The sequence below is a fragment of the Mustela putorius genome, unplaced genomic scaffold, assembly GCF_011764305.1.
Source record: "Mustela putorius furo isolate JIRA1106 unplaced genomic scaffold, ASM1176430v1.1 tig00004007_pilon_pilon_pilon, whole genome shotgun sequence".
Taxonomy (NCBI): domain Eukaryota; kingdom Metazoa; phylum Chordata; class Mammalia; order Carnivora; family Mustelidae; genus Mustela; species Mustela putorius.
Genome location: NW_025422145.1, coordinates 6,471,548 through 6,494,675, shown reverse-complemented (window position 1 = coordinate 6,494,675; position 23,128 = coordinate 6,471,548). Strand labels below are relative to the sequence as shown.

The 23,128-nt window shown below is 50.8% G+C and overlaps 1 protein-coding gene across 4 annotated transcripts in view; it reads right to left on the bottom strand.

The window, feature by feature from the left end:
* LOC101689973 overlaps positions 1–23,128 on the bottom strand; it is a 127,060-nt gene that overhangs the window by 56,710 nt on the left and 47,222 nt on the right. For 3 of the 4 annotated variants that reach the window (XM_045072035.1, XM_045072036.1, XM_045072037.1), the window contains exons 24-35: positions 22,593–22,748; positions 22,111–22,244; positions 20,850–21,008; positions 15,250–15,430; positions 10,392–10,603; positions 8,595–8,783; positions 8,026–8,183; positions 6,927–7,089; positions 6,731–6,817; positions 3,120–3,257; positions 2,905–3,024; positions 1,780–1,872 (exon numbers count right to left, since the gene is read on the bottom strand). In XM_045072035.1, the coding sequence (XP_044927970.1) occupies positions 1,780–1,872; positions 2,905–3,024; positions 3,120–3,257; positions 6,731–6,817; positions 6,927–7,089; positions 8,026–8,183; positions 8,595–8,783; positions 10,392–10,603; positions 15,250–15,430; positions 20,850–21,008; positions 22,111–22,244; positions 22,593–22,748 (1,790 nt within the window). The remainder of the gene's footprint in view (positions 1–1,779; positions 1,873–2,904; positions 3,025–3,119; positions 3,258–6,730; positions 6,818–6,926; positions 7,090–8,025; positions 8,184–8,594; positions 8,784–10,391; positions 10,604–15,249; positions 15,431–20,849; positions 21,009–22,110; positions 22,245–22,592; positions 22,749–23,128) is intronic. The other variant, XM_013055141.2, reaches the window with a different exon arrangement.

Here is a 23,128-nt window from a genome sequence, read left to right as displayed (position 1 = left end):
CTGAGTATTCCCAAAACATTCCCTAAGCCAGGGCTGGCGTAAAGACAGAGCAAAGCTGCTGAAATCCCTACTGACCCTTTTAGCAATTGCTTAGATCGCTTGCCTTCTTCCCAGCCAAAGAGTTTCTGAGCCATCTGTGTTTTCCTAGGACCTGGACACTGTGGCTTACACTGTTGCTGCAGGATTTGGTGGCAGGGCGTCTCCGTGTAGCCAGCCCAGGCGATACCACGGAAGAGAGGCGTGGCAAGAACCTATGGGCCACCCAGGGTATATCAGGGAGGAGTGTGTGGTCCAGGCCAGGCCACTGGCTCGTGCAAACCACCTTGAACACCGCTGCCAATGCACATCTTGAGAATGTATGAATGCTGCGCTCCCTCTATATTCCCACCAAACAGGATATGTAGAAAAAACATGTTCAGGGGCACCTGGGTGGCTCAGTGGGTTAAGCCGCTGCCTTCAGCTCAGGTCATGATCTCGTGTCCCGGGATCGAGTCCCGCATCGGGCTCTCTGCTCGGCAGGGAGCCTGCTTCCTCCTCTCTCTCTCTCTGCCTGCCTCTCTCTGCCTACTTGTGATCTCTCTCTGTCAAATAAATAAATAAAATCTTAAAAAAAAAAAAAAAAAAAAAAAGAAAAAACATGTTCAGGGTTCAAGGTCAGGAGCTCCGGGGATGGCCAACCAGGTGCACCTCCCTGATAGTGAAGAATGCCGGGATAACAGGCCTTGATCCCCTTGAAGCGCTGGCCGAGAGGGGAGGGGCTACACATCATCACTAAGCTGGCTGATACACTATCAGAGCCACCTGCGGACAGGGTGCACCAGTGGATGCTGTGCAGGGGCTTCCAGAACGGGGAGGGGCTGACAAGGCTGAGCTCCGCCGCCTCCCTTCACCTCAGATCTGGGATACCAGGAACTCTGAGGTGTGCCAGGATTTTATGGACCGGAATGCCTTCCCCCATGAAAGCAAAAAAGCTGGTAACAAGACAATGTGCCTGCGGGAACTGGAAGACACATCCTGATTTCCAAGCTGTTGACCCGTGAAAGCACGTGCCTCCAAGAAGGACCAATTCCCATCTTCGAAAACTCTTCTGGGGGTTCCTTTAGTGTTCCCAAAGCCTCCAGCACGGGGCTGCGCACACAGCAAGCATTTAAACATTGCTGGCAAGTTCCGGACCTCATCCCACGTGGAACTTCCCGTCTATACCTCCATCCGCAGCCTGGTTCCTGTGTACATGGCCCATGTGGCTTGCTCGGTGAAGCAACTAACATGTGGGGTTTTCTAAGCACCCAGCCCTGGGGCAACAGAGCCCAGCCCTCCCGCCAGGCCCCCTTTCTCTGCCTTTTATTTCCTTGTAGGGTAAAACCCTTCGTTGTTTCCACCCCACACCACGCAAACATACTCCCTAGTCCAAAAAGGTCCAGGAGGCTTCTCCCGATACAGGACAGGGTTGACAGGACAGACAGTTCTACCTCTCCCCATTTTCAAGGGTGAAATGTGATGCTTCCACCCCCACCTCCCGACCCCAGGGAGCTCAAACGCCTTCTGGCCTGGACAATCACTTCCAAATGATGGATTTGGAAACCTCCCTGCCCATCTGTTCTTGATTCTTGGCCTGGCTGTCTGGCTAAGCTCAACATCCTGGAGTGGCCTCCCCCGCCCCACACCCGGGCCTCCACCCTCCCCTCCTTCCGCCCCATCTCCCCGCAAGCTGGGCTGCTCCGCTCGGAGACAACACTTGGCCGGCGATTCGAGGTCATCCCAGAGGGACCACGTCTGTACCTGTAAGTCTGGAGGAAATGTTGGTCTGTGGGGATGTCTGAGCTGGAAGAGGAATGCCAAGTGGGAGTCAGATCCGTTCATCTGGACCGAGACCTGTTGAACAAGGGAGGAAGAGGGTCAGAGGGAGCAGAGGAGGGAGCAGCGGAACTCCGGAAAGTAGCTGGCTGGGCACCCGAAGAGGGACAGGTCATCCCAGAATTTGCCCACAACCCAAGCCGAGAGCAGATGCCAGAAACGACCTTCTGTGACGCTTCTTAGCCCCAATCTCACTCAGGCTGCGTTACTTGGAAGTAGGAGAAGCGAGGCCCCAGGCATGGGGCTGCAATGATAACTCTGGGACCTCGGCTACCCTACGTCCCCTGCCACGTTGCCTGCTCATGCCTCCCATGTCCACGGCTGCATTCTATCTGACCCCGACCGTGAACCAGGCAATGGACTACTAGCTTTGTAACTGTCACCTCATTTAATCCCCACTCCTGCTCTCACAGGCTGGTATCACTACCCCATTTCACAGCTGGGGGGACAAAAACCACATTCAGTGAGGTTGAGTCATTTACCCAGGGTCACACAGCAAATCAGCAGTGGAGCTAAGATTTGAACTTGAAACCTCCCTGGAGATGGAGACAGAAACAGTCACCCGTGCATCCCCCGTACACACTGCAGAGCCTGGCATGTGGCAGAGACACAGTCCGTGTAGCATGAAGGACCAAACAAATACACCGATGGCACCTTCTATATAAAGTCACCATGCTGCACTTTCTTTCCCTCCTGGACACACAGCTGAAACTACATTTCCCAGCCTCCCTTGCAGCTGAAAAGGGTCATGTGATGAGTTCTGGCCAATGGAATGTGGGCAGGAGTGCCCCCCCCCCGCCCTTTAAGGATCTAGCCCATGAAAACCTCCTGAGTAATTCTCACTGTTTTTGTGTCCCCCTGTGCCAGCGGCGGCAGGGACACAGAGCTGCACTGCACTGTGACATGACCAGGCAAACAGGCTTTTATTACAACAGCCAGGGGATCCCGATTCATCCTACCCCCTCTTCAGCCACCGCACACGGGGACCCCTGCCCTCTGAAAGGAACATCACTCCTCCTTCAGCGAGGAGGCAGAGCTGAGCCATCTGACCTGGGATGTGACGTTGTGGTTGATGGTGGCCCTTGTGTCCAGGCTGCCGTCAAATGCTCCCCGGGGACCCCGTCTGAAGAGGATGTCCCCATCCAAATGCAGGGCCCGGGGGAGCCTCAGCTGGAAAGAAACAGCACCACTCACTCCCTCTCTCCAACACCTGAGGTCCACTCAGAGGCTGCAAACCAGTGTTCGCCCAACCCGGGGACCAGTACCTGGGAGGCGTGCGCTGCGTCCAGCGCCAGGCTGTGCCACATCTCCCCACGCTGAGATCGGTCACGGTGCAGACCCTTTAAGTGCAGTACGACCTTCTGGTTGACTTTCAAAGTGGCCTCGACCTCCCTGTTCTGAGCCTGGGTGAACAAGAAGCGGTGGCAGAGAGGGGACTTCCCATCTCCAAGTACCTGCAGAAGCCCCCTGCTTAGAATCCAGCAGGTAGAAGAAAATGGCCCCACAATGGACGGGATAAAGCTGTCTACAGGGCAGCAGCAAGGGACAGGTGCACGAGGGCCTTTCCAACAGGGATGCTCAAGGTCAGTGCCCGCAGGTAGGGTTAGCAGCATGGGCTTGAGGGAGCAAATCTGACGAACCACGTCTCATTCCAAAGGAGTGCCCTGGTATTAGTCTATTTCATTCACCGCGGTGTCCCTCATACTTAACACAGGTCCTGGCGCACAGCAGGTGTTTGGTTAATACCTGGAAGGGTGCAGAATCCCATGGGATCGCCTGCAACCCCAAAGCCAAAGTCAGGCTGAAGTGAAAGAAAGTTGAATTCATAGTGCGGCGGGCAGGATAATAACCCCCCCTCCCAAAGTTACCCATGTCTCGATTCCCCAGAACCTATAAATATGTTGCCTTATATGGTAAAAGGGACTTTTCAGTACAGATCTTTAGATGGGAAGATTGTCACAGATCAGCGGTGGCCCAAGGTAATGGTAAGCGTTCTTATAATAGGGAGGCAGAAGGGAGTGAATGGGGGAGAGAGAGAGGGAGAAAATGATATTGCTACTCCTACTGGCTTTGAAGACGGAGAAAGGGACCATGACCCAAGAGACGTGGGTGGGTTTTAGCAGCTAGAGAAGGCAAGGAAATGGGTTCTCTCCTGGAGCCTCTCAAAGGAATGTAACTTGGCCAATGCCTGATTTTAGCCAAGTGACACCCATTTTGGATTTCGGATCTCCAGACAGGTAAGGTGAGCTTGCGTTGTTTCAAGCCACCAAGTTTGCGATACGGAGGTACAGTGGCCACAAGACACTAACACGCGCGGTTCGTCACGCGTTCACACTCAGCAACTTTGCAGCCTCTGCCACATGCTGAGCCCACGGAAGCAGGGGGGGGGATGCCAGCTGCGCCCATCCGTGCCGACGGAGACATTCAAAGAGTCTTGCCACCGAATTTCATTGTCGGCGTGTAACTTTGGAAGAGTTCGTGGCTTGATTTTAGAAACAAGATGGCAGAGGAATAAATAAAAAAGCCCAAGAAGAGAAAAATAAATGTGTGTTGTCAAACGAAGAGAGGGTTTTAGAAAGCACGGAGAGCCACATCCAGCTCTGCTCAGGGTCGTCGTCGACTTGGTTCTTGCTTCCTGTCGGCGGGTGGGATGTTAGGCCCCGTGCTTCCGATCTTCTGATTTCTTTTTAATTAGAAGCAGAAATCTGGGTTTGGCCCCCAAATCTTCTGATTTTTAAGTGGGGATGATGGTTTGAAAAATGTAAAGTACAAAACAGGCCAAACAAAACACATCTGCAGGCTAGACCCGGCCCGTGGCGTCAGACTCTGCGATCTCCGGTTTGGGGGACAAAAAAACCCCACTCAACACCATGGGGAGGCATTTCTGCAGGTGTGTTGGGCTCTGTTTCCTCTCAGGAGCTACCAAGCTCCTGGCTACCAAGCCTCTGGCAGCCTCCACAGCCCTGTTTAACTGTGCAGCAAGAAGGGACTCCAGAAGGCTATCTCGGGGCTCGACAGCGGGCACCCCTGCATCCTTCAGCAGCTCTCTGCATCTCCCATGAGGGGGAATCCACCAGGAACTTCCTCATCCAGGGCCTGGCACACAGTAGGTGCTCAATCAATGCGTGCTGGAGAATGAGGTTAATTCCCAGGCCTTCTACTCCTCTGAGGATCAGGAAGGAGTCCGGGCCGAGTGGACGCGTGTCAAGTACCTGAAGCAGATTATTACCTTAGGTCTCGGTCCCCACAACCACAGCCCAGAAGATGGGTACTGCTGTCTCCGTTTTACTGTCGAGGAAACGGGGGCCCAGAGACGTGGAATCCTTCACCACGGGCACATGAGCAAGAATGAATTTCTCTCCTGGGATGACTAAGGCCAACACCCTCTAAGTCAGGGGTCCCAGAGCCACGGCCAGGGAGCCAAGCCAGACTCGTGTTTGTAAATGAGGCTGTCTTTGTCATTTCGGGCTGATCTCACAAAACTCCCATGGACGGGGCGGTGGAAACACCAAAATTTATTCCTCCCGGTTTTGGAGAGTCCGAGTCTCGGTCTGGAAGTCCGAGACCACGGCACCAACATGGTTGGATTCCGGAGAAGGCCCTCTTCCTGGCTGGCAAGTGGCTCCCTCTTTCCTGTGCCCTCACAAGGTGGACACAAAGCTCATGGTCGGGGGGAGGGGAACCTAACCACCTCCTGAAGACCCCGCCTCCCTGTGCCTTCATATTCAGGCTTCAGCATACAAATCTGGGAGGGGGGCACACAAGCAGCCCAAAGCAAAAGTCTGATCGGAACACAGTCGTGCCCGTTCCCTTGTGTGTTTTCTAGAATGTGTCTGTGCTACCAAGGCGCAGGTGGGTTTGGTTCCCGACCGCCCCTGATACAGCGAGTCTGGCAACGAGTGAGTCAAATGAAATTCTTGCTTTCCCAGCACATGCAACAGTTTGGTGTACATGGTCGGCAATTAAACGCGTCCTAGCCACACAACTGAAGAAACAACGTTTGTAACCTCATCTGAAGAATCCTCATTGCAAATAAATGCTAACCATCATCTGAGCTTCCAACCAGCTGTGAGCACAGATCACCACACTCGATAGGATAATAACGAGAAAGGGAAATATTGCCGGAATCACCAAAATGCGACCAAGAGACACAAAGTGAGCAAACGCTGTTTGGAAAAACGGCACAATGGCCTTGCCGGACACAGGGTGGCCCCAGGCCTTCAAGTTGTATTTTTAAAAAGGCAACATCTGCAAAGGGTCACCAAATAAAAAGCCATCCCATGAGAATGCAGACACGATCCCAATCATGGATCTTAGGGACTAGCAGGGGGAACACTGATTGGTTAAAGAATCATGTCAAAATAGGACTGGGATTTGTGAAAAGTGCTAGAAACAGAAGTGTGGGGTGTGCAGGACCAGGGGATGGGAGGCAGTCTGGGGCCAGGAAAAGCTTCTTGGAAGACAGAATGTGTGAACCAGATCCTCAGCAACAAGTACAAGGGAAGGAGGCAAAGATGAGGGAGTGACAGCTCCAGGCACAGAACATGCAAAGGTCCTGGCGCAGGAAAGAGCCAGTTGAGGAACCAGAAGGAGGCTGGGTGAAAAGAGGCAGCAAAAGGGAGAGAGTGGTCTCAGGTGGCCTGGAGCGTGAGCAAGACCAGAGAAGCAGGGCTGGGGTCTTCATATAGAGAAAAGAAGTAGAATAATTCTGACATATGGGAAAGCCCCCTCTGGCTATCAGGTAGGCAGGAACAGCAGGGGCAGAGTGGAACAGAAAACCCAAGCCAGGGAGCATGCTGCTCGTCTAGTTCAGAGGAGAAGGCAGTTTGGATCAGGGACCACTGGGGTGCCCGGTCTCTGGGGTCTGCTCACTTACGGCGTGCTGGTTCCAAGCCACGGCGCACCCCTCCACATTCCTGGGGATGGCCTTGCCGTCGTACGGGTGAGTCAGGCCTGCACAGACCTGGAAGGGAAGGCCACACGTGCACACACGTACAGAGACGGGTCAGCGACAGATGGGGGACATCCCCTGCTCCCAGGCCCCTTCCCGGCTGCACTGAGAGCCCACTCACGTAGGGGTGTCCGGCCTGGTAGCCCATTACTATGGTCTGCAGGGTCTCCTCTTGGCTGTTCAGGACGAGCCTGGTTTCCAGGGAGCATCGCTGGTGATGCCCATCGGCTGTGAAGGTCTCCTGCAGGAGGAGACTCTGCGGGATGGGCAGAGGCAAGGCGTGCCTGGCATGGAGAAGGGAGAATGGGTCGAAGCCATTAACATGACTGGCAGGGTCAGGGCCCAACTGGAGCTCAGAGCAGGCCTGTCACAGAGAGGAGAACGTCAGGACACACATCAGCCCTGCGTCTCGCCAACTCACACTCATTTACCATTTTGCCACGCCTTCGTGACAACCGAGTGACCTGGCCACAGCAGGGGTCATCATCACCTTCGGGCAGCAGAGACCCAAGGACAGCCCCTGGGGTCTGTTACCTCGGGCAGCAGAGGACATGGTTGACTTCCCTGTGCCTCAGTTTTCCCATCTGTGAAATGTGGGTTCAAATACAAGCCCCCCCTCCTTCCCAACAATGGTTGGAATCACTGAGATAATGTCTGTGCGGTGAATGCAAGCTCCCTGAGGGCAGCAGCTCTGTCCTTTTGATTCCCTGTTTTCCCAGAAAAGTATGCCCCGGCACATAGAAGGTGCTCAGCAAATCAGAGAGAAATGAACAGAGGAATGAGGTTTCTGCAGACGACGGCTGCTGTTACTTCGTGGTTACTGCAGTTTTGACAGATGACTCCGGTCAGGCAGCTGGTTTGGTCACAGGCTGGGGTTGAGGTTAGGTCTGCCGATCTCACCCCGTCCCCATCCCCCTGCACTCCCCCGACCACAGGAACAACCTTTTCAACCAGCCACACTTCCAGGAACTGGGAAGATCGCCCCAGGAACTGGGTTGAGGCCAGACTTCTGCTCCCAGGTCTCTAAGCATCCTAACAGAAGGGGCCAGGGATGCAGGGACTTCCGAGGAGGGCAGGCAGCTCGTCTTCGAGCTCTGGGCTCAGCCTGGGCCCCGTGGGCCAGCGTGGGTCTCCCAGGTAGCATCACTCACCCCATACCCTGGGACCCAGAATCAGAAGCCTGGCAGATGCCGTGCGTAAGGGGAAGGGGCCCCACAGACCTGAGGAGGAGGGTCCCCTGTTTCTGGTACAAGCTCCTGTCGTGTGTCCCCTCCTTCAGGTTGCCCTCCAACTCCAGGCCCCGAGGCTGGCCCCTGGAGCTGGTCACCAGAGCCGTCAGCGACACGTGGGTCTTCCGGGGCTGCGACAAAGGACCAGGCTGGTGGAGAGGATGGTCCAGCGGGGACTGAGCTCCTTAAACATGGTGCCCAGGGGTTCAAGGAGCAGCTCCTACTGCCCGCCCTTCGTCCCCGGAGTGACCACCTGAGAAGCAGCTGCTGAATGGGACCGCAGTCTTGCCCCAGAGCAGACCCCGAGACCACACAGGTGCATGGCCATGCCTGGACCTCCCCAGGTGCCCAGCAGGGAATGGTCTCAGGCTTCTGAGGCAGGCCTCAGGCCTCCATGAGGCAGAGCTTTGCTCCAGGGTCTGCGCTAATATGGCCGGGATCCATTTTACAGATAAAGAAACTGAGCTCAGGAAGGTCCAACGTCATAGGCCAAGCACTAAGTGCTTTCCCATCCCCCAGGATTTGGGGGTCTCCCAGCAGCAGAGCCCGCCTGGACCCACCTGCTCCGTGTGCCTGTAGGCAGCTGTTAGGTTCATCTCCTGCACGGGGCCCTTTAACCAGCAGTGAAGTATCTTAAGGTCCTGGCTGTTCTCTGCGTGGATCTCACTCTGCACTGCAGCAGTCCAGGCTGACTCTATTTCACTCCGGCTGCGGAAGAGGCTCTGGGCCACAGTTGTCACCATGGATACCTACAGCAAGCCAGGGGAAGGTAATCAAAGCCTTTGCAGACCTTATGCCCTCCCCTGGGATGCCCCTTCTCCTCAGTCCCACTTGGTGAACTCCTACTCATCCTTCAAAACCCCATGGATACCACCTCTGTGAGGCCTTTCCTGAGGGGTCCAGGCAGAATGGGGTGTTCCCTACGGGGTCTTGAGGAAAAGGGACACACTTTCTTCCATCTCTTAGCCCTGAGCCAAGAGAGAATCTGAAGCATCAGTTATTAGAGAAGATAACTCCCTTCTCCCTCTCTCCTCTTTGGCTCGGAAAGGAGTATGATCTCAGTGGGCCACTATTATTAGCAGGCAGGGTCTCTGTGTCCTGAGGGACATGTACCAGTGGATGGCCCTCTCTCCCTGCATCATTGCTGTGGTCTTCAGAGCCCTGGGAAGAGCTCGGGGAGTTAGAGCACTATAGCTCTGCATGGGGCCATACACCCCAGCCTACTGCCCCGCACAAGCCCCATCAGGAATGGCATGGTGCCTGTACCCTGGAAACTACTGTCCCTGTTCACATAGCTCAGGGCCTCCCAAGAGAAGGTGATGGAGTCAAATGGGGTCTAGACATGACCGAACCCCTGGCCATATTCTAGAACTCCACAGCACCTCGTTCCATGGGCCCCAGACTTGGGTTCCCCCCAGAACCTACAGGACCCCCACGGCCAGCTTCCCATTTCAGTGAAAGTCCCCTCTGTCGCCCTGGCTGTTTGCGCTATAAACCTTGGGGTCATTTAGATCCTGTCTTACGCTCCCTCCCCACCGCCCAATCACCAGCAAGTCTGTCGGCAAATCTCTCAGTTCCTCCTGCAAACTAGTTCTGGAATCTAGACACATGCTTCCATCTCTACTGCCCTCCCCCGACCCCGGGATGGGCCAGCGTGAGGCCCCTGGTTGGGGGGTTTGCCAGAGCTGGCTGGCTGAGCCCAACCTGCTACCACTCAGCCCTGCCTCAGAGGGGACTCTGCTGTCCCCAGGTGGACCCACAGAGCTGCCTCTCTCTGGGTCCAAGTCGGGGCCAGACCTCCTGCTGTGTCCACGCGTCATCCCAGCATGGGGAGAGGCTATGCGTCAGGCGCCCCTGAGTGACCCCTGGGGCATCTTTCATGGGCTCATTTTCTTCCAAACTGTTATGTTTCAGAGAACCAACAGGTGCAAAGAAGCACAACCAATTACACCCAGCAATGGCTGTGAAACTGACTTACGCCCTTGAAGTTTTCATTCTGGTTTTCAGCAAAGGCCTGATGTCTACTGGTTTCCCGAGTTCCCCTTCAACCTGCTTTCGTATTTTAATCTATCAGCTGCTAAACAGAATATGGGGAACGGAGGGGGGGGGGGGCGGGACAGGGCGGTCCCCTCTCCCAAATTCACTTGGCAACTAATTCTGGGTCATCCAAACTGCCCACATCTGTGAGCTGGTACCAGGCCTGAGTGTCTTTCTCCCTCTGTACACAAGAAGTTCTAAATGTCAGGGAACCAAGCTCCTGGGCCAGGAGTCCCCCGGCTGGGAGCGGAGCAGGGGGCGTGGCTGGCGGAGCAGGGGGCGTGGCAGGCAGAGCAGGGGGCGTGGCCGAGCATGCGCACCCGAAGGTAAGTAGTAGCCCGGGTGTAGATGTGAATCCTGCCTTCCCCGCCGAGGCCCTGGTTCCTGTAGGCCACGTTCATCACCAGGTTCTTGAGGGTCCAGGCCTTGCCCAGCGTCAGCTCCAGGACAGCCTGGAACGTGGGTCGGTGCGGCCAGTACAGCCTGTGAGCCACGGAGACCGTCAGCCACGGACAGTCCAGGTTCAAGGCTCCTGCAAGAGGTAGAGAGAAGCAGGTACACCCAGTAGGAAAAGAGCTGCTGGCAGGTACCAAGGGGTCCCCCGTGGCCTCATCACAGCCACTGTGGGCATGTGTCAGAACGGAGGATGACGAGGATGGGACCGGAGGGGACTTTACAGAACGCTGGTCATGTTCTGAATCCTGATGGGGGCGACACAGGTGTGTGCACCTGTCAGAGCTCAGTCAGTGGTACCCTGGAGTCGTATGCATTCCACCCTAGTTAAGGGATGAATGCACAGAGGTCTACAGCTTAGTGAGAACTGCACCAACAAATAAGACGGATGGATAAGTGGAAAGACACGTGGGAGTAACATGTTAGCAGTGGAATCTGGGCTGACGGCATGTTGGCATTACCAATACGATCCACTGCACTTTTCTGGTTTGACCCTTTTTCTTTTTTTTTCTTTTTAAGATTTTATTTATTTATTTGACAGACAGAGATCACAAGTAGTCAGAGAGGCAGGCGGGGGCGCGGGGGAAGCAGGCTCCCTGCTGAGCAGAGAGCCCGATGCGGGATGCGGGGCTCGATCCCAGGACCCCAAGATCATGACCTGAGCTGAAGGCAGATTCTCAACTCACTGAGCCACCCAGGCACCCTTGGTTTGACCATTTTTCATAGGGACATGTTGGACAAAAGACATGCACGGAGAAGTTGGAGAGGGGGCACAGGTATGTGGTAATGAAGAAAGTGGCTTTTAATTTCCAAGTTGTGACCTCTTTGAGCCTCTGCTGCTATTATGGGTACAGGAAGACTGCTCACTGGGTAATGGGACAGAGGAAGCACTCATTAAGAAGAGCAAATACTGGGGCGCCTGGGTGGCTCAGTCAGTTAAGGATCTGCCTTCAGCTCAGGCCATGATCTCAGGGTCCTGGGATCGAGCCCCACAGTGGGCTCCGTGCTCAGTGGAGGGTCTGCTTCTCCCTTTTCCTCTCCCTCTGCTTTCTCCCATCTACTGTCTCTCCCTCTCTCTCAAATAAATAAATAACATCTTTTTTTTTTTTTTTAAGAGTAAATACCATCACCAACATCATCATCAAAAAGGTGACAATCAACGTAACCTTTTCCCCTTCCAGGATTCACTAAAAGCAGGTCTCATCTTTTGTCATGAATACTCCCATTCCCTTGAAGGAGTAATTCACACAAGATTGCTTGGGACACTTGGGATGAGCGGTGAACAAGCAGGCACGGCTGCTGCCTTCATGCGACTTGCAGCCCAGAGGCGGCAGATGGCAGGAGGGACAGATCTTGAACAAATAAACATATAAGGAGACCTAGGTAAAAAAAAATCCTGAGTGCCACGAAGGCAAATAAAAGGGGGGGGGTGATAAGGATCTGGCTTCTTGCAAGGTTCCCATGAGGAAGTGACAATCAAGTGGGGACCTAAATGAGAAGCAGTGTGAGTCTGTCAAAGGGAAGGGTGACCTGCCACCTGCTGGAGATGGGAGATTTATGGTCTGGGGAAACTGAGGCAGGAAGGCTTGGAGGTAGGCAGACCAGATACAAGGAGGCCAGGGGGGGTGCTGCCCAGCTGAGGACAGGGAGATGCCGAATAGAGTGGCGCAGGGCCCTGCCCTGCTGCATCCCTCCCACGGGGGATACTCTGCGGAAGAAGAGAATGAAAAAGAAAGGTCCACAGATACAGACCACAGGGCTCCCCGCTCAACTGCTCAACAGAGAACCCCATCAAAGTGCTCCCCCAAACACATGCTGAGCTCCTTGCAAATGAGGGCTGAGTGCCCAGTCCTTAAACACAGCACATACCGAAGTCTTGCCCGACACTTGAAAGCCTCTGATAGGAATTCAGAAAAAAAAAGTTAAGAGAAACTCAGGGAGAACAAATTCAAAGTCCCCCAGGTCTGTAAGGTATTCTCTCGAGAAGGAAGAGGAGTTGTGTTCTCGGAGCAGGACACTGTAAGAAAAGGACTCTCGGGAACCAAGACGAGCTCTTGGAGATACAAGAGAGCCACAGTTAAAATGTAGTAGAAGGGGGGGGCAGATGGAGTTGAGGAAATACGTCCTCAAAACAGAACAACAACAACAAAAAGACAAGGAGATGGAAAAAAAAAAGAGAGAAAAGAAAGAAAATTAGAGGCTCGGTTTCTGAGGACCAACATCTGTCTAACCGGAATTCCAGAATCCAGAAAGAAGGAGATCATCCAAGAGATGGTACAAGCCAATTACCCAGGCCCAAATGACGTTTCCAAGTTGAGAGGGTCTAAGCAAAGCGCCCAGTACAATGGATGAAAGTTGACATACACCAGGGCACATCATAAAAAGATCTGAAGACACTCAGGATACAAAGAAGTTCCTAAAAGCATCCAGACAGTGAGAAAGTGGGCACATACAAAAGGATCATGACCCAGAAATAGGATCTTAACTATTTGAATTGACACTGGAGCGATGTCCTCAAAATCCCAAGGGGAAAACTATAATTCTCTCCTCAGCCAAATTACCCAGGTAGAATGAAGACAGTTTAAATTCAGGGTGATATTCCACTATGAGTTAAATTGTGTCTCTCAAAAATATACAAAATGCCAACTGCCCCGCCCAGTATACCCCAGAATGTGACCTTATTTGAGAAATGAGGTCATCATAGATGTAAGTAGTTACAATGAGGTCATACTAGAGTAGAGTGGGCCCTAAAACCAATAGAACTGGTATTCCTATAAGAAGAGGGAATTCTAGGGGCTCAGTGGGTTAAGCCTCTGCCTTCGGCTCAGGTCAGGATCTCAGGGTTCTGGATCAGGCTCTCTGCTCAGCAGTGAGCCTGCTTCCCCCTCCCCCTCTGCCTGCCTCTCTGCCTACTTGTGATCTCTCTCTCTCTCTCAAATAAATAAAATCTTAAAGAAGAGGGAAATCTAAACACACACACACACACACACACGCCCAGGAGAAACCCATGTGACAACAGAGACAGAGATGAGAACCATGTCATTATAAGCCAAGGAACTCCAAGTAGCAACGGCCTCCATCAGGAGCTAGGAAAAGGCAGGGAAGAATTCTATTCAGGTAACAGAGGGAGCATGGCCCTGACAACACCTTGAACTCAGAATTCTAGTCTCTGGAACTGCTGAGAGAATATATTACTATTATGTTTTTGTTTTTGTTTTTAAAGATTTTTATTTATTTATTTGACAGTCAGGCAGAGAGAGACAGAGAGAGAGGAGGAAGCAGGCTCCCCACTGAGCAGAAAGCCTGATGTGGGGATCGATCCCAGAACCCTGAGATCATGACCTGAGCCGAAGGCAGAGGCTTTAACCCACAGAGCCACCCAGGAGCCCTTATTACTGTTGTTTTAAGCCACTCAGTTTGTGGTCCTTTGGTAAGGCCGCCCTAGGAAACTAACACACTTCTCTCAGGAAGCTACTAGAAGATGTGCTCGATCAAAACAAAAGGGTAAACCAAGAAAGAAGATGACAAGAGATGACACGAGTGTAAAAAACAGGACAGTGCCCCAGGGAAGTGGAAGGAATTCCCAGGATGACGGGGAAGGGCTGACCCATAACCAAAGCTGTGCAACTGGTCTACGTCGGAACCGAAAGACAGAGGATCCAGGAAGAAGGTCTCCAAGAAAGATACAAGAACTAATTCAAGCCGATACATAATCTGATGTGTCTGACCACCTGGAAAAAAAGTTTTGTGCTGACACTAAAACTTCGGGGAATAATTATAAAGAGAAAACTAGAAAATTAGTCAAATGGGGAAAAGACAATTATAACTCCAGGAAAAACATAAAGTTAGAATCTTAGTATACCATGTGTCTCAGCTGTGAAGGACATTTCTACAGTCACAATTAAGTAACATTGACTATTCACTGACCAGCTCTCATAGGGGGATGAAGGGAAATAGTTATGTGAAAAAAGGCTGGTTTAAGAGTTAAATTCTCATCCTCTCTGGTTAGAAATATATCGAGGATGCCTTAAGAAGAACAATCAAGAAATAACAATATAATTACAGTATTTTAAGAACCAAAGGGTTTAACAAAAAAGAGCTAACAGTTTACAGTGGTTGCTATTTTAGGCAAAACTTGGGATAGGAAAACATGGAACAGGAGATTACTGTATTTGTTATACGCTAGCTTTTTTAAAGAATATTTCAGGTATGTATATGAGTACAGAACATAACATGATGAACCGCTACATAATACTCACCCCCTTCAACAACTACCAACTCATAGTTTCTACTTTAATTTTCAAACTACGTATTACTGCAAGAAAAATAAAATTAATTCAAGGATAAGCTATGGCAAATCCATTTTTTTTTTTTTTAAGTGAGAGAGTATTCCGGGGAGAAGAGACAGCAATTGCAAAGGCCCTGTGTTATGTTTGCAGGAATGGGAAAGAAGCCAGTGGGGCTGCAGATAACAGGCAACAGGTAAAGTGGGGTAAGAGTAGGCTAGAAAACCAGGCAAAGGGCTGGAACGCAGAGCTCTGTCCATGAGGCTAAGCTGTCAGGATAGAACCGTAAGTGTCATGGGACACATGGAAGGTCTGAGTCTTGACGGCCAGACCAACGCAAAGGAAAGGTTATTCCAGGTAATGGGCACAGCCCGAGCAAAGGCCTGGGGACCACAGATCTTAACTGCTAGCCCAAGAGTCTCCCCTAGATGACACTCACCGTCCCACTTCCACAGGGTAGCGCGAGATGTGTCCTTCCACTGCAAACCTGCCACGAGGGGCAGCCGCCCGTTGTGCTGCACCTTCAGGTGTGTGCTGCTCTCCACGTGTGGCTGGCGAAGGCTTGAGTGATACAGCTGCACTCGGTAGTTCACCTGCCTGTCTAGCACCTGCAGCACAAACTGGAGAAGAGCCATGGCTTGAGATGCTCATCAGATCAGTCTATTCCCAACCTAGAACATTCCACTGGCTCACCACGACAGCCAGGGGTTGGGCTGAGTTCCCCGGTTATCAGGAGCTGCCCAGCCCGCTCCCAGAGAAGCCCTGTACCCATCCGCCGTTGCTCCCCGTTGTCCCTGGAAACCATGAATCTACTTTCTGGTTCTACGGACTTGCCCATTCTGGACATTTTATAGAATCGGCATCACATAACACATGGCCTTTTATGTCTGGTTCCTTTCACTTACCATGATGATTTCAAGATTCACACGGGAATATATTCTAGTGTGTATCAGCACTTTATTCCTTTTTATTGCTGAACAATATTCTATATATGGATAAATCGTATTTTATTTATACATTATTTTTTTTAAGATTTTATTTACTTGAGAGGCAGAGATCACAAGCAGGCAGAGAGGCAGGCAGAGAGGGAGGGAAGCAGGCTCCCCGCTGAGCAGAGAGCCTGATGCAGGGCTCGATCCCAGGATCCTGGGATCATGACCTGAGCCGAAGGCAGAGGCTTAACCCACTGAGACACCCAGGTGCCCCTGTCCATTCATTGTTGAGAAGACTTTGCAATGTTCTTCCTTTTTGCCTCTTACAAATAACACTCTATAAATAATCCATGCAGATTTGTGTGAACATAGGTTTTTGAATTCTCTCGAGGACCTAGGAGTAGAACGGTTATGTCATATGGTAACTCCGTTCTTAACATTTTTAAAGATACACCAAACTGTTTTTCCATATCGTCCTGCCATTTTATGATCTTAAGCAGTATACGAGAGTTCTCACATCTCCATATTCTCACCAACACCCCCTGTCTTTTTCGTTTTTAGCCTTGCTTGTGGGTTTGTACTAGTATCTCCCTGTGATTATCATTTCCCTAATCATGTTGAGCATATTTTCATATGCTTATTGGCCGTGTGTCTACCCTCTGTAAAGAGATACCTATCCTTTTTGTCTTTTTTTCCCAAAGCCTTTTTCTTGTTGCGTTGTCTATATATTTGGGGGGGAAATCCCTTACCCATCATTAACTTGTAGATGTTTTCTTCCATTCTGTGGGTCACTTCTCTTTTGTGATGAAGTCTTTGGAAGCACAAACTTTTTGACTTTTGATGAAGCTCAGTGTATCCGTTTTTGTTGTTGATTAATACACTTTTAGTGTCATGGCTCAGGAACCCTTGCCTACTCTGAGGTTGTAAAGGTTCACTTTTAAGTTTTCTTCCAAGAGTTTTATGGTTCTTCAGTTTAGGTCTCTACAATCTGGTTTGCATTAGTTTTTATATATGGTATTAGGTAAGGGTCCAACTTCATTCTTTCGCACATGGAAATCCGGTGGTACCTGCGCTCGTTGGAGAAAAGATTGTTCTTTCCACTCTTTAATGGTCTTGGCAGCCTTGTCCAAAATCAACTAACTGTAAATATAAGGGTTTCTTTCAGGAGTCCTAATTGTACTTCATTGCTCTGTAGGTCTATCCTTACACCACTACCATACTGTCTTAATTATCAGAGCTTTGTAGTCAATTTTGGAATTGGAAAGAATGAGTTCCCCAACTCTGTTCTACTTTTTCAAGGTGGTTTGAGCTAGTCTGTGTTCCTTGCAATTCCGTATGGATTTTAGGATCAGCTTGTCAATGTCAGCAAAAAAAATTTCACATTGTTTTGATGGGGACAGATAGGGACTAGCGAAACTTAGGTGAATTTGGGAAATGCTGCCATCTTAACATTTGTTTTACGATCCAAGAACCTGGGATGCCTTCCCATTTATTTAAGTTTGCCTTAATTTCATTCAACAATGTCTCATGGTTTTCAGAGTATTAAGGTTACATTCTTTTGTTACACTTATACTGAAGTGTTTATCCTTTCTTGACACTGTTGCCAATGGAATTTTTCTCTTAATTTCATTTTCACAGTTTTCACTGCGAGTGTAGAGAGAGACATCTGACTTTTGTGTATTTATCTTGTCTGCTACAACTTTGGAGGAACTCATTTATCAGCTGTAATAGATCTTTTTGCGGATTCATCAGGGTCTTCCACATACAAGGTCATCTGTAAGCAGAAATAGTTTTTCTTCCTTTCCAATCTGGATGCATTGTATTTCTTTTTCTTGCCTAACTGCCCTAGCTAAAACCTCCAGGACAATGTTGAATAGAGGTGGGGAGAGCAGATGTTCTTCTTCCTGATCTTAGAGGAAAAGCATTTTGCCTTTCACCATGAAGTAGGACATTGACCATGGTTTTTTCATAGTTGGTCTTTATCAGTGCTCTTCCATTGCTACTCTATGCGGTGTTTTTATCAAGAAAGGGTACGGGGTTTTGCCAAATACTTTTTCTGCTTCTGTTCAGACGATCATGTGGTCTCCACCAGTCCATGAATATGGCGTAATACACCTTGACTGATTCTCAAATGTGAAACCAACCTTGAATTCGGGGAATAAACCCCATCTGGTCATATTGTGTAATTCCATTTCTACATTGCTGAATTCAGTTTGGTAGTGTTTTCTTGAGGATTTTGTATCTTTATTTAGAAGAGGTCTTTAGTTTTTCTTTTCTCGTGTCTTGGTCTGGTTTTGGCATTAGGATGATACCGGCCTCATAGAATTAACTGGGAAGTCTTTTCTGGTCTTGACAAATCACTGAGTAAATTATTTTCTAGTCAATTAATTCTGGCACAATCCGGCCCAGCCGAGAGGTTAAGAGCTTGAGGTGGGCACTGAGACCTACTGAAGTTTCAATTCAAAGTCTTGCCACATAGTCGCTGTGAGAACTCAGACGAGTCTGTTTACACAATTTATCCCCAGCAGAATGAGGATAGTGGTTAGTTACTTCTCAGGGGTTAAATGAAATAATACAAACAATGTATCTGAAAACATAGCCTGGCATTAACAAATGCCTCATCACTGCCCACTCTGCCCTTCCCTCTTCTGTTCCCTGTCACCTTCTTAAGGGTAAACAGTATCTCACACGTGTCTCCCCAGAAGCTAGCGTGGTGTCTGCCACACCCGAGAGGGCTTGCAGAAACAAGCAGTCTTTAATCTCGTCCCTAAAACCTTTAGGACCAGATGCTTTCCAGGAATAAGAAATTTTCATGATTAGGTGCCTGGGTGGCTCAGGTCATGATCCCAGGGTCCTGGGATTGACCCCCACATCAGGCTCTCTGCTCAGCAGGGAGCCTGCTTCCCCTTCTCTCTCTGCCTGCCTCTCTGCCTACTTGTGATCTCTGTCTGTCCAATAAATAAATAAAGTCTTTTTTTAAAAAAAGAAAATTTCATGATTTAGAATAGTAACATAACACATACTGTGATTATAGAAAAAACTACCAATTAAGTCAAAATTCTAATTTTCTTCCAATGCCAATACAAAAAAAGCTGTCCCTGGAAAGGTAATGCAAAGGTAGGAAAAATATATAGAAAGATGGCACTCAGCCTTGTTGATTATCGGGGAAATGTAAATTCAAACGAGATGCCCCTTCCATCCAGATCAGCAATGTGTTTTAAAGGGTCAAAGTAAAATACTGGCCAGAGTATGGGAATGGCTTGTCGTGGACCAAAAAAATAGGAGTTTTAGATTCAAGTGTGACATTTTTCTCACAAGGGGAATTTAATCACACGGTATTGGTATTTTTTTTTAAGATTTTATTATCTTACTTTAAGATTTTATTTTTTTGTGAGAGAGAGTGAGTACAAGCAGGGGGAGCGGCAGGCAGAGGGAGAAGCAGGCTCCCCGCTGAGCAGGGAGCCTGATGCGGGGCTTGATCCCAGGATGCCGGGACCACGACCTGAGTTGAAGGCAGACAGAGCCACCCAGGTGCCCCAAAGTATTGGTATTTAAAAGCAATTTTATGCTTAGGAATAATGTTAAGCAAGGAGGCCAAACAGGTCCCTGCTGGAAATGACAAAATGTTGCTGGAAGAAATTAGAGAAGACACAAATACAGAGAAAGACATCCTGTGTTCGCAGACAGACAGACTAAATATTGGTAAGACGGCAGTACTCCCCAGAGCAACCTATAGATTGAACTCTACCCCTATCAAAATTGGAATGGCATTTTCGTGTGTATGGCAGAAACAGAAAAATCCATCTTAAAATTCATATGGGATCTCAAGGGACCCCAAACAGCTCAAACAATCTCGAAAAAGCAGCAGAAAGTTGGAGGTCTCACAAAGCTATGGTAATCAAAACAGTACGGCGGGGACATACAGACTCATGAGATAGAACGGGGTGCCCCAAAATTAACTCACACATCTGTCAAGTGATTTTCCCACAAACACGGCACGCATACTCCACGGGGGCAAGCACAGCCTGTCCAGCACACGCGGCTGGGACCAGGGGCTATCCCCAGGCAAGAGAATGTAGCTGGACACTTAACTTACACCACACACAGAAATTAATTCAAAATGCATCAAAGACCTAAATGTTAACAGCTGAAACTAGAAGACGTTTAGAAGAAAGCAAAGGGGGAAAACTAAAACATTGGATGTGGCAAGGATTTCTTAGCTAGGACACTCAAAACCCAGGCCCCAAATGTAAAAAGAAATCAATCAGACCAAATGCACAGGTAAAATTTGGGGAGGATCAAAGGACCCTGTCGACAGGTGGAAAAGGCAATGGGTTAAAATGGGAGAATGTGTTTGCAGACTATGTATCTGATTAGAAGTTAATATCCGTATGTATCAAGAACTCTCGCAACTCAGTAGCAACAAAGCCAACAATCTGATTCAAAAACGGGCCAAGGACTTAAACAGACATTTCTCCCAAGACGACGAACCAATGGCTGACAAGGGCGCAGAAAAGATCTCAGCATCACTCAGTATCAAAACCACAACGGGGTACCCCTAAACCCCTATCAGCATAGCTACCCTCTAAAATGACAGAAAATAACAAACATTGGGGGGAGTGGGGAGTGAGCAGTTCTGATTGAACGGGGACAGGGGGACAGAGGCTCACATGTTCAAGACGACTAAGTTTTGGGGACGGATGCTGGTGAATGTAACTAATGACCCTGAACCGTATGCCTAAAGATGGCAGAAACAGTCAATTTTATGTTGTGTCTCTTTTCCTGCAATTAAAAAAAAAAAGATATGGAACAATTTAAAAAGAAACACACTAAGTGCGTGCCTTACAGCAGCATATTGACTGTTTTGCGGCTAAGCACTCATGTGTATGTTACTTACCAGGAACAGCGAACCCTCGGCTGAAATCTGAAAGCGAAGCCATTTCCCAAATGCACTTACAGATGGAGATCCGTGCTTCCCAAGTCCCCTGGCAGGCAGCTGATGGCAAATATCCTCGCGGCTGAACACCCCACCCCCGCCTTGCAGATGTTAGACTCCCAGCGGGGAGTGGGTGGGGGCAAGTTCAAGTTCTGCAGGAGTTGGGCTCACCTCCACAAAGTAATTGCTCAGGGCCGGACCCGAGTTGTTCTGGAAGGTCTGGCTGATGCGAAGCTGCCTCTTACCGCCGCTCTCGTTCCAACGCACCCCGTAGCTCGCCTCCAGCTGGGAGTGCAGGGAGCCCACGCCCTCCTCATGCCGCACCTGAACCTGGGGACACACCCCACCAGGGAGAGCCCCAAGAAAGTCTTGTCTGTCCATCCCCGGGCCCCCTCACAGCCGCCCACCCTGGGGAAGGCGGGCTTGTTTCTCTGGGAAGACAGTTCTGCAGGAGAACGGTCGTTGCGTTGATTTTTATTTGGCAAGACGGGGCACCCGAATCTGGTGCACCCTCCTGTGTTGTCAGTAACCCTTAAATGCTGAGCCTGAGGCGAGTGGCTGGTGGGCCTCACCTTGGTGCATGCCCCATGAAGGGTCTGAAAGAGCCAGCTGCCATGGGAAAATGGCTCCAACCCCAGGTCCTCTACCCCGGACTCTCCCATGGCAGCCTCTGGCTGCCCAGATAGACTCTAAGTGGACAAGGCTTTTACACTCAGCTTTTGGCTTTCCTCTCCTATCTCTGAACTACAGGTCAAGCAATACAGGTTCATTCATTTATCCCTTCACTGAGCACATATTTCCTGAGTACCTAGTATGATGCCCAGCACTGGACGTCAGATACCCAAGCATAAAGAATCGAGAAGACCCCGCACTCACAGGGGCTAGAATCCAGCAGGAGAGGCAAATGTGAACTAAGGAAATTAACAAAGGCACAGCTGCCTGCTTCTCCCTTTTGCTGACCCTGCCAGCCACTCTGGTGAACTGCTAGGTCCCGTCGTTCCATCTCTCCTTCCTGTCCCAGGACCTTTGCACTTGCCATGCCCTCTGCCTGCAGCATGCTTCCATAGGAATGGAACTGTTGCATTGCTTAAAATTTATTTTTCCCAAAGAAGCCTTCCCCACTGTCCCACTCGCTCAGTCTCTGCGCTATCACCCATGTCACTTACGGCTCTCTTGGTCTGGTCTGTCTCTCTCTGTGCCCCTCTGCCCAGCAATGGGACGGTACAGACCTAATGCTGCCGTGTGCATAGCTCTCCCCTGAATGTTACACACACTGCAGGCGTTCAATAAAGACCAACAGAACCAAGGCACGGGAGCCTGAGAGCAAAGCTCCAATTCTAGCCCCGTTCCCATACATGACCTTGAGCAAACCCCTCTCCGTGAGGACGAGCTGCGGGCTCTCTCCAGACCCCCGGCCAGCCAGGACACCCACCTTGTGGCTGAGGGCTGGGGTCTGCGTGCAGTGGAGCTCGTGATCCAGTTCCAGCTCATAGGTCGCCTGTGAGCCACTCTGTGTCCACAGCTTCTGGCTGGTGTGGCACTCGTGGGCCAGCTGCCTCGCCTGACCTGTGCAGGATGACCAGAGACACCTGCCCATCCTCCGCCAGCCCTCCACCCCCATTCCAGGGAGAGGAGCCCCCAGCCCAGTCTCAGCCACCCCCGATCCCTGCTCTGATGCACTCCACTTCATGTCGCCCATTGGAACCTATGGCTGGAGAGGTTTTAAAAGACGGGCTTCTGGCCCCCAAACACACACTGTTTTGTTTTTTAAACTGGCTGGTGCTCAAGGGCTACGGGACGGTGTGGTGAGGGCCAAACCAGGTGACCAGGTGGCACCTGAGCCCTCAGAGCGGGATCCCCAGGAGACAATGTGGGTTCTCCCACCTCCCCCCAGCCCAGCACGGGGCGCCGTACCCAGGAGGCTGTACTTAATCCTCAGGGAGCTGGTCCAGAGGCCGCGGTGTGTCCGCAGCAGGCCCTCCAGGTGCAGTGCCACCGCACGGGGCACAGAGAGCTCGCCGCCCACGGCCACCACCTGCAGCCCGTCCTCTGCCTTCTTCTCAAGCCGCACTGCACGCAGGTTTGGGGAGGGCGGGGCAGGCAGTGAGGGGCAGGTGTGGTGAGGCCACAGCCCACACCCCAGGACGGACCCCCCACCCCGGCTCCAGGGAAACCAAGGAAATGGGAACCGTCCAGGGGACCGAGAAGTTGGGGGGGGGGTGTCCTAGCAGAACCCATGCCCGCGTCTCTGCCGAGGAACGCTGGTGTCCAAGAGCTCACCGCATTACTGGGTGGCAACGGTGGGTGGCCCGAAAGTCACTTTGGTGGGTTCAGCCAAAATGTTTAAGTAGAACAAAATAAGGATAGAACAGAAGGGAAATGACAGGGCCTTCTAGGCCATCTGGTAAACCTCGCTCCTGCTCTATGGACATCCAGCCCGATCACACAGG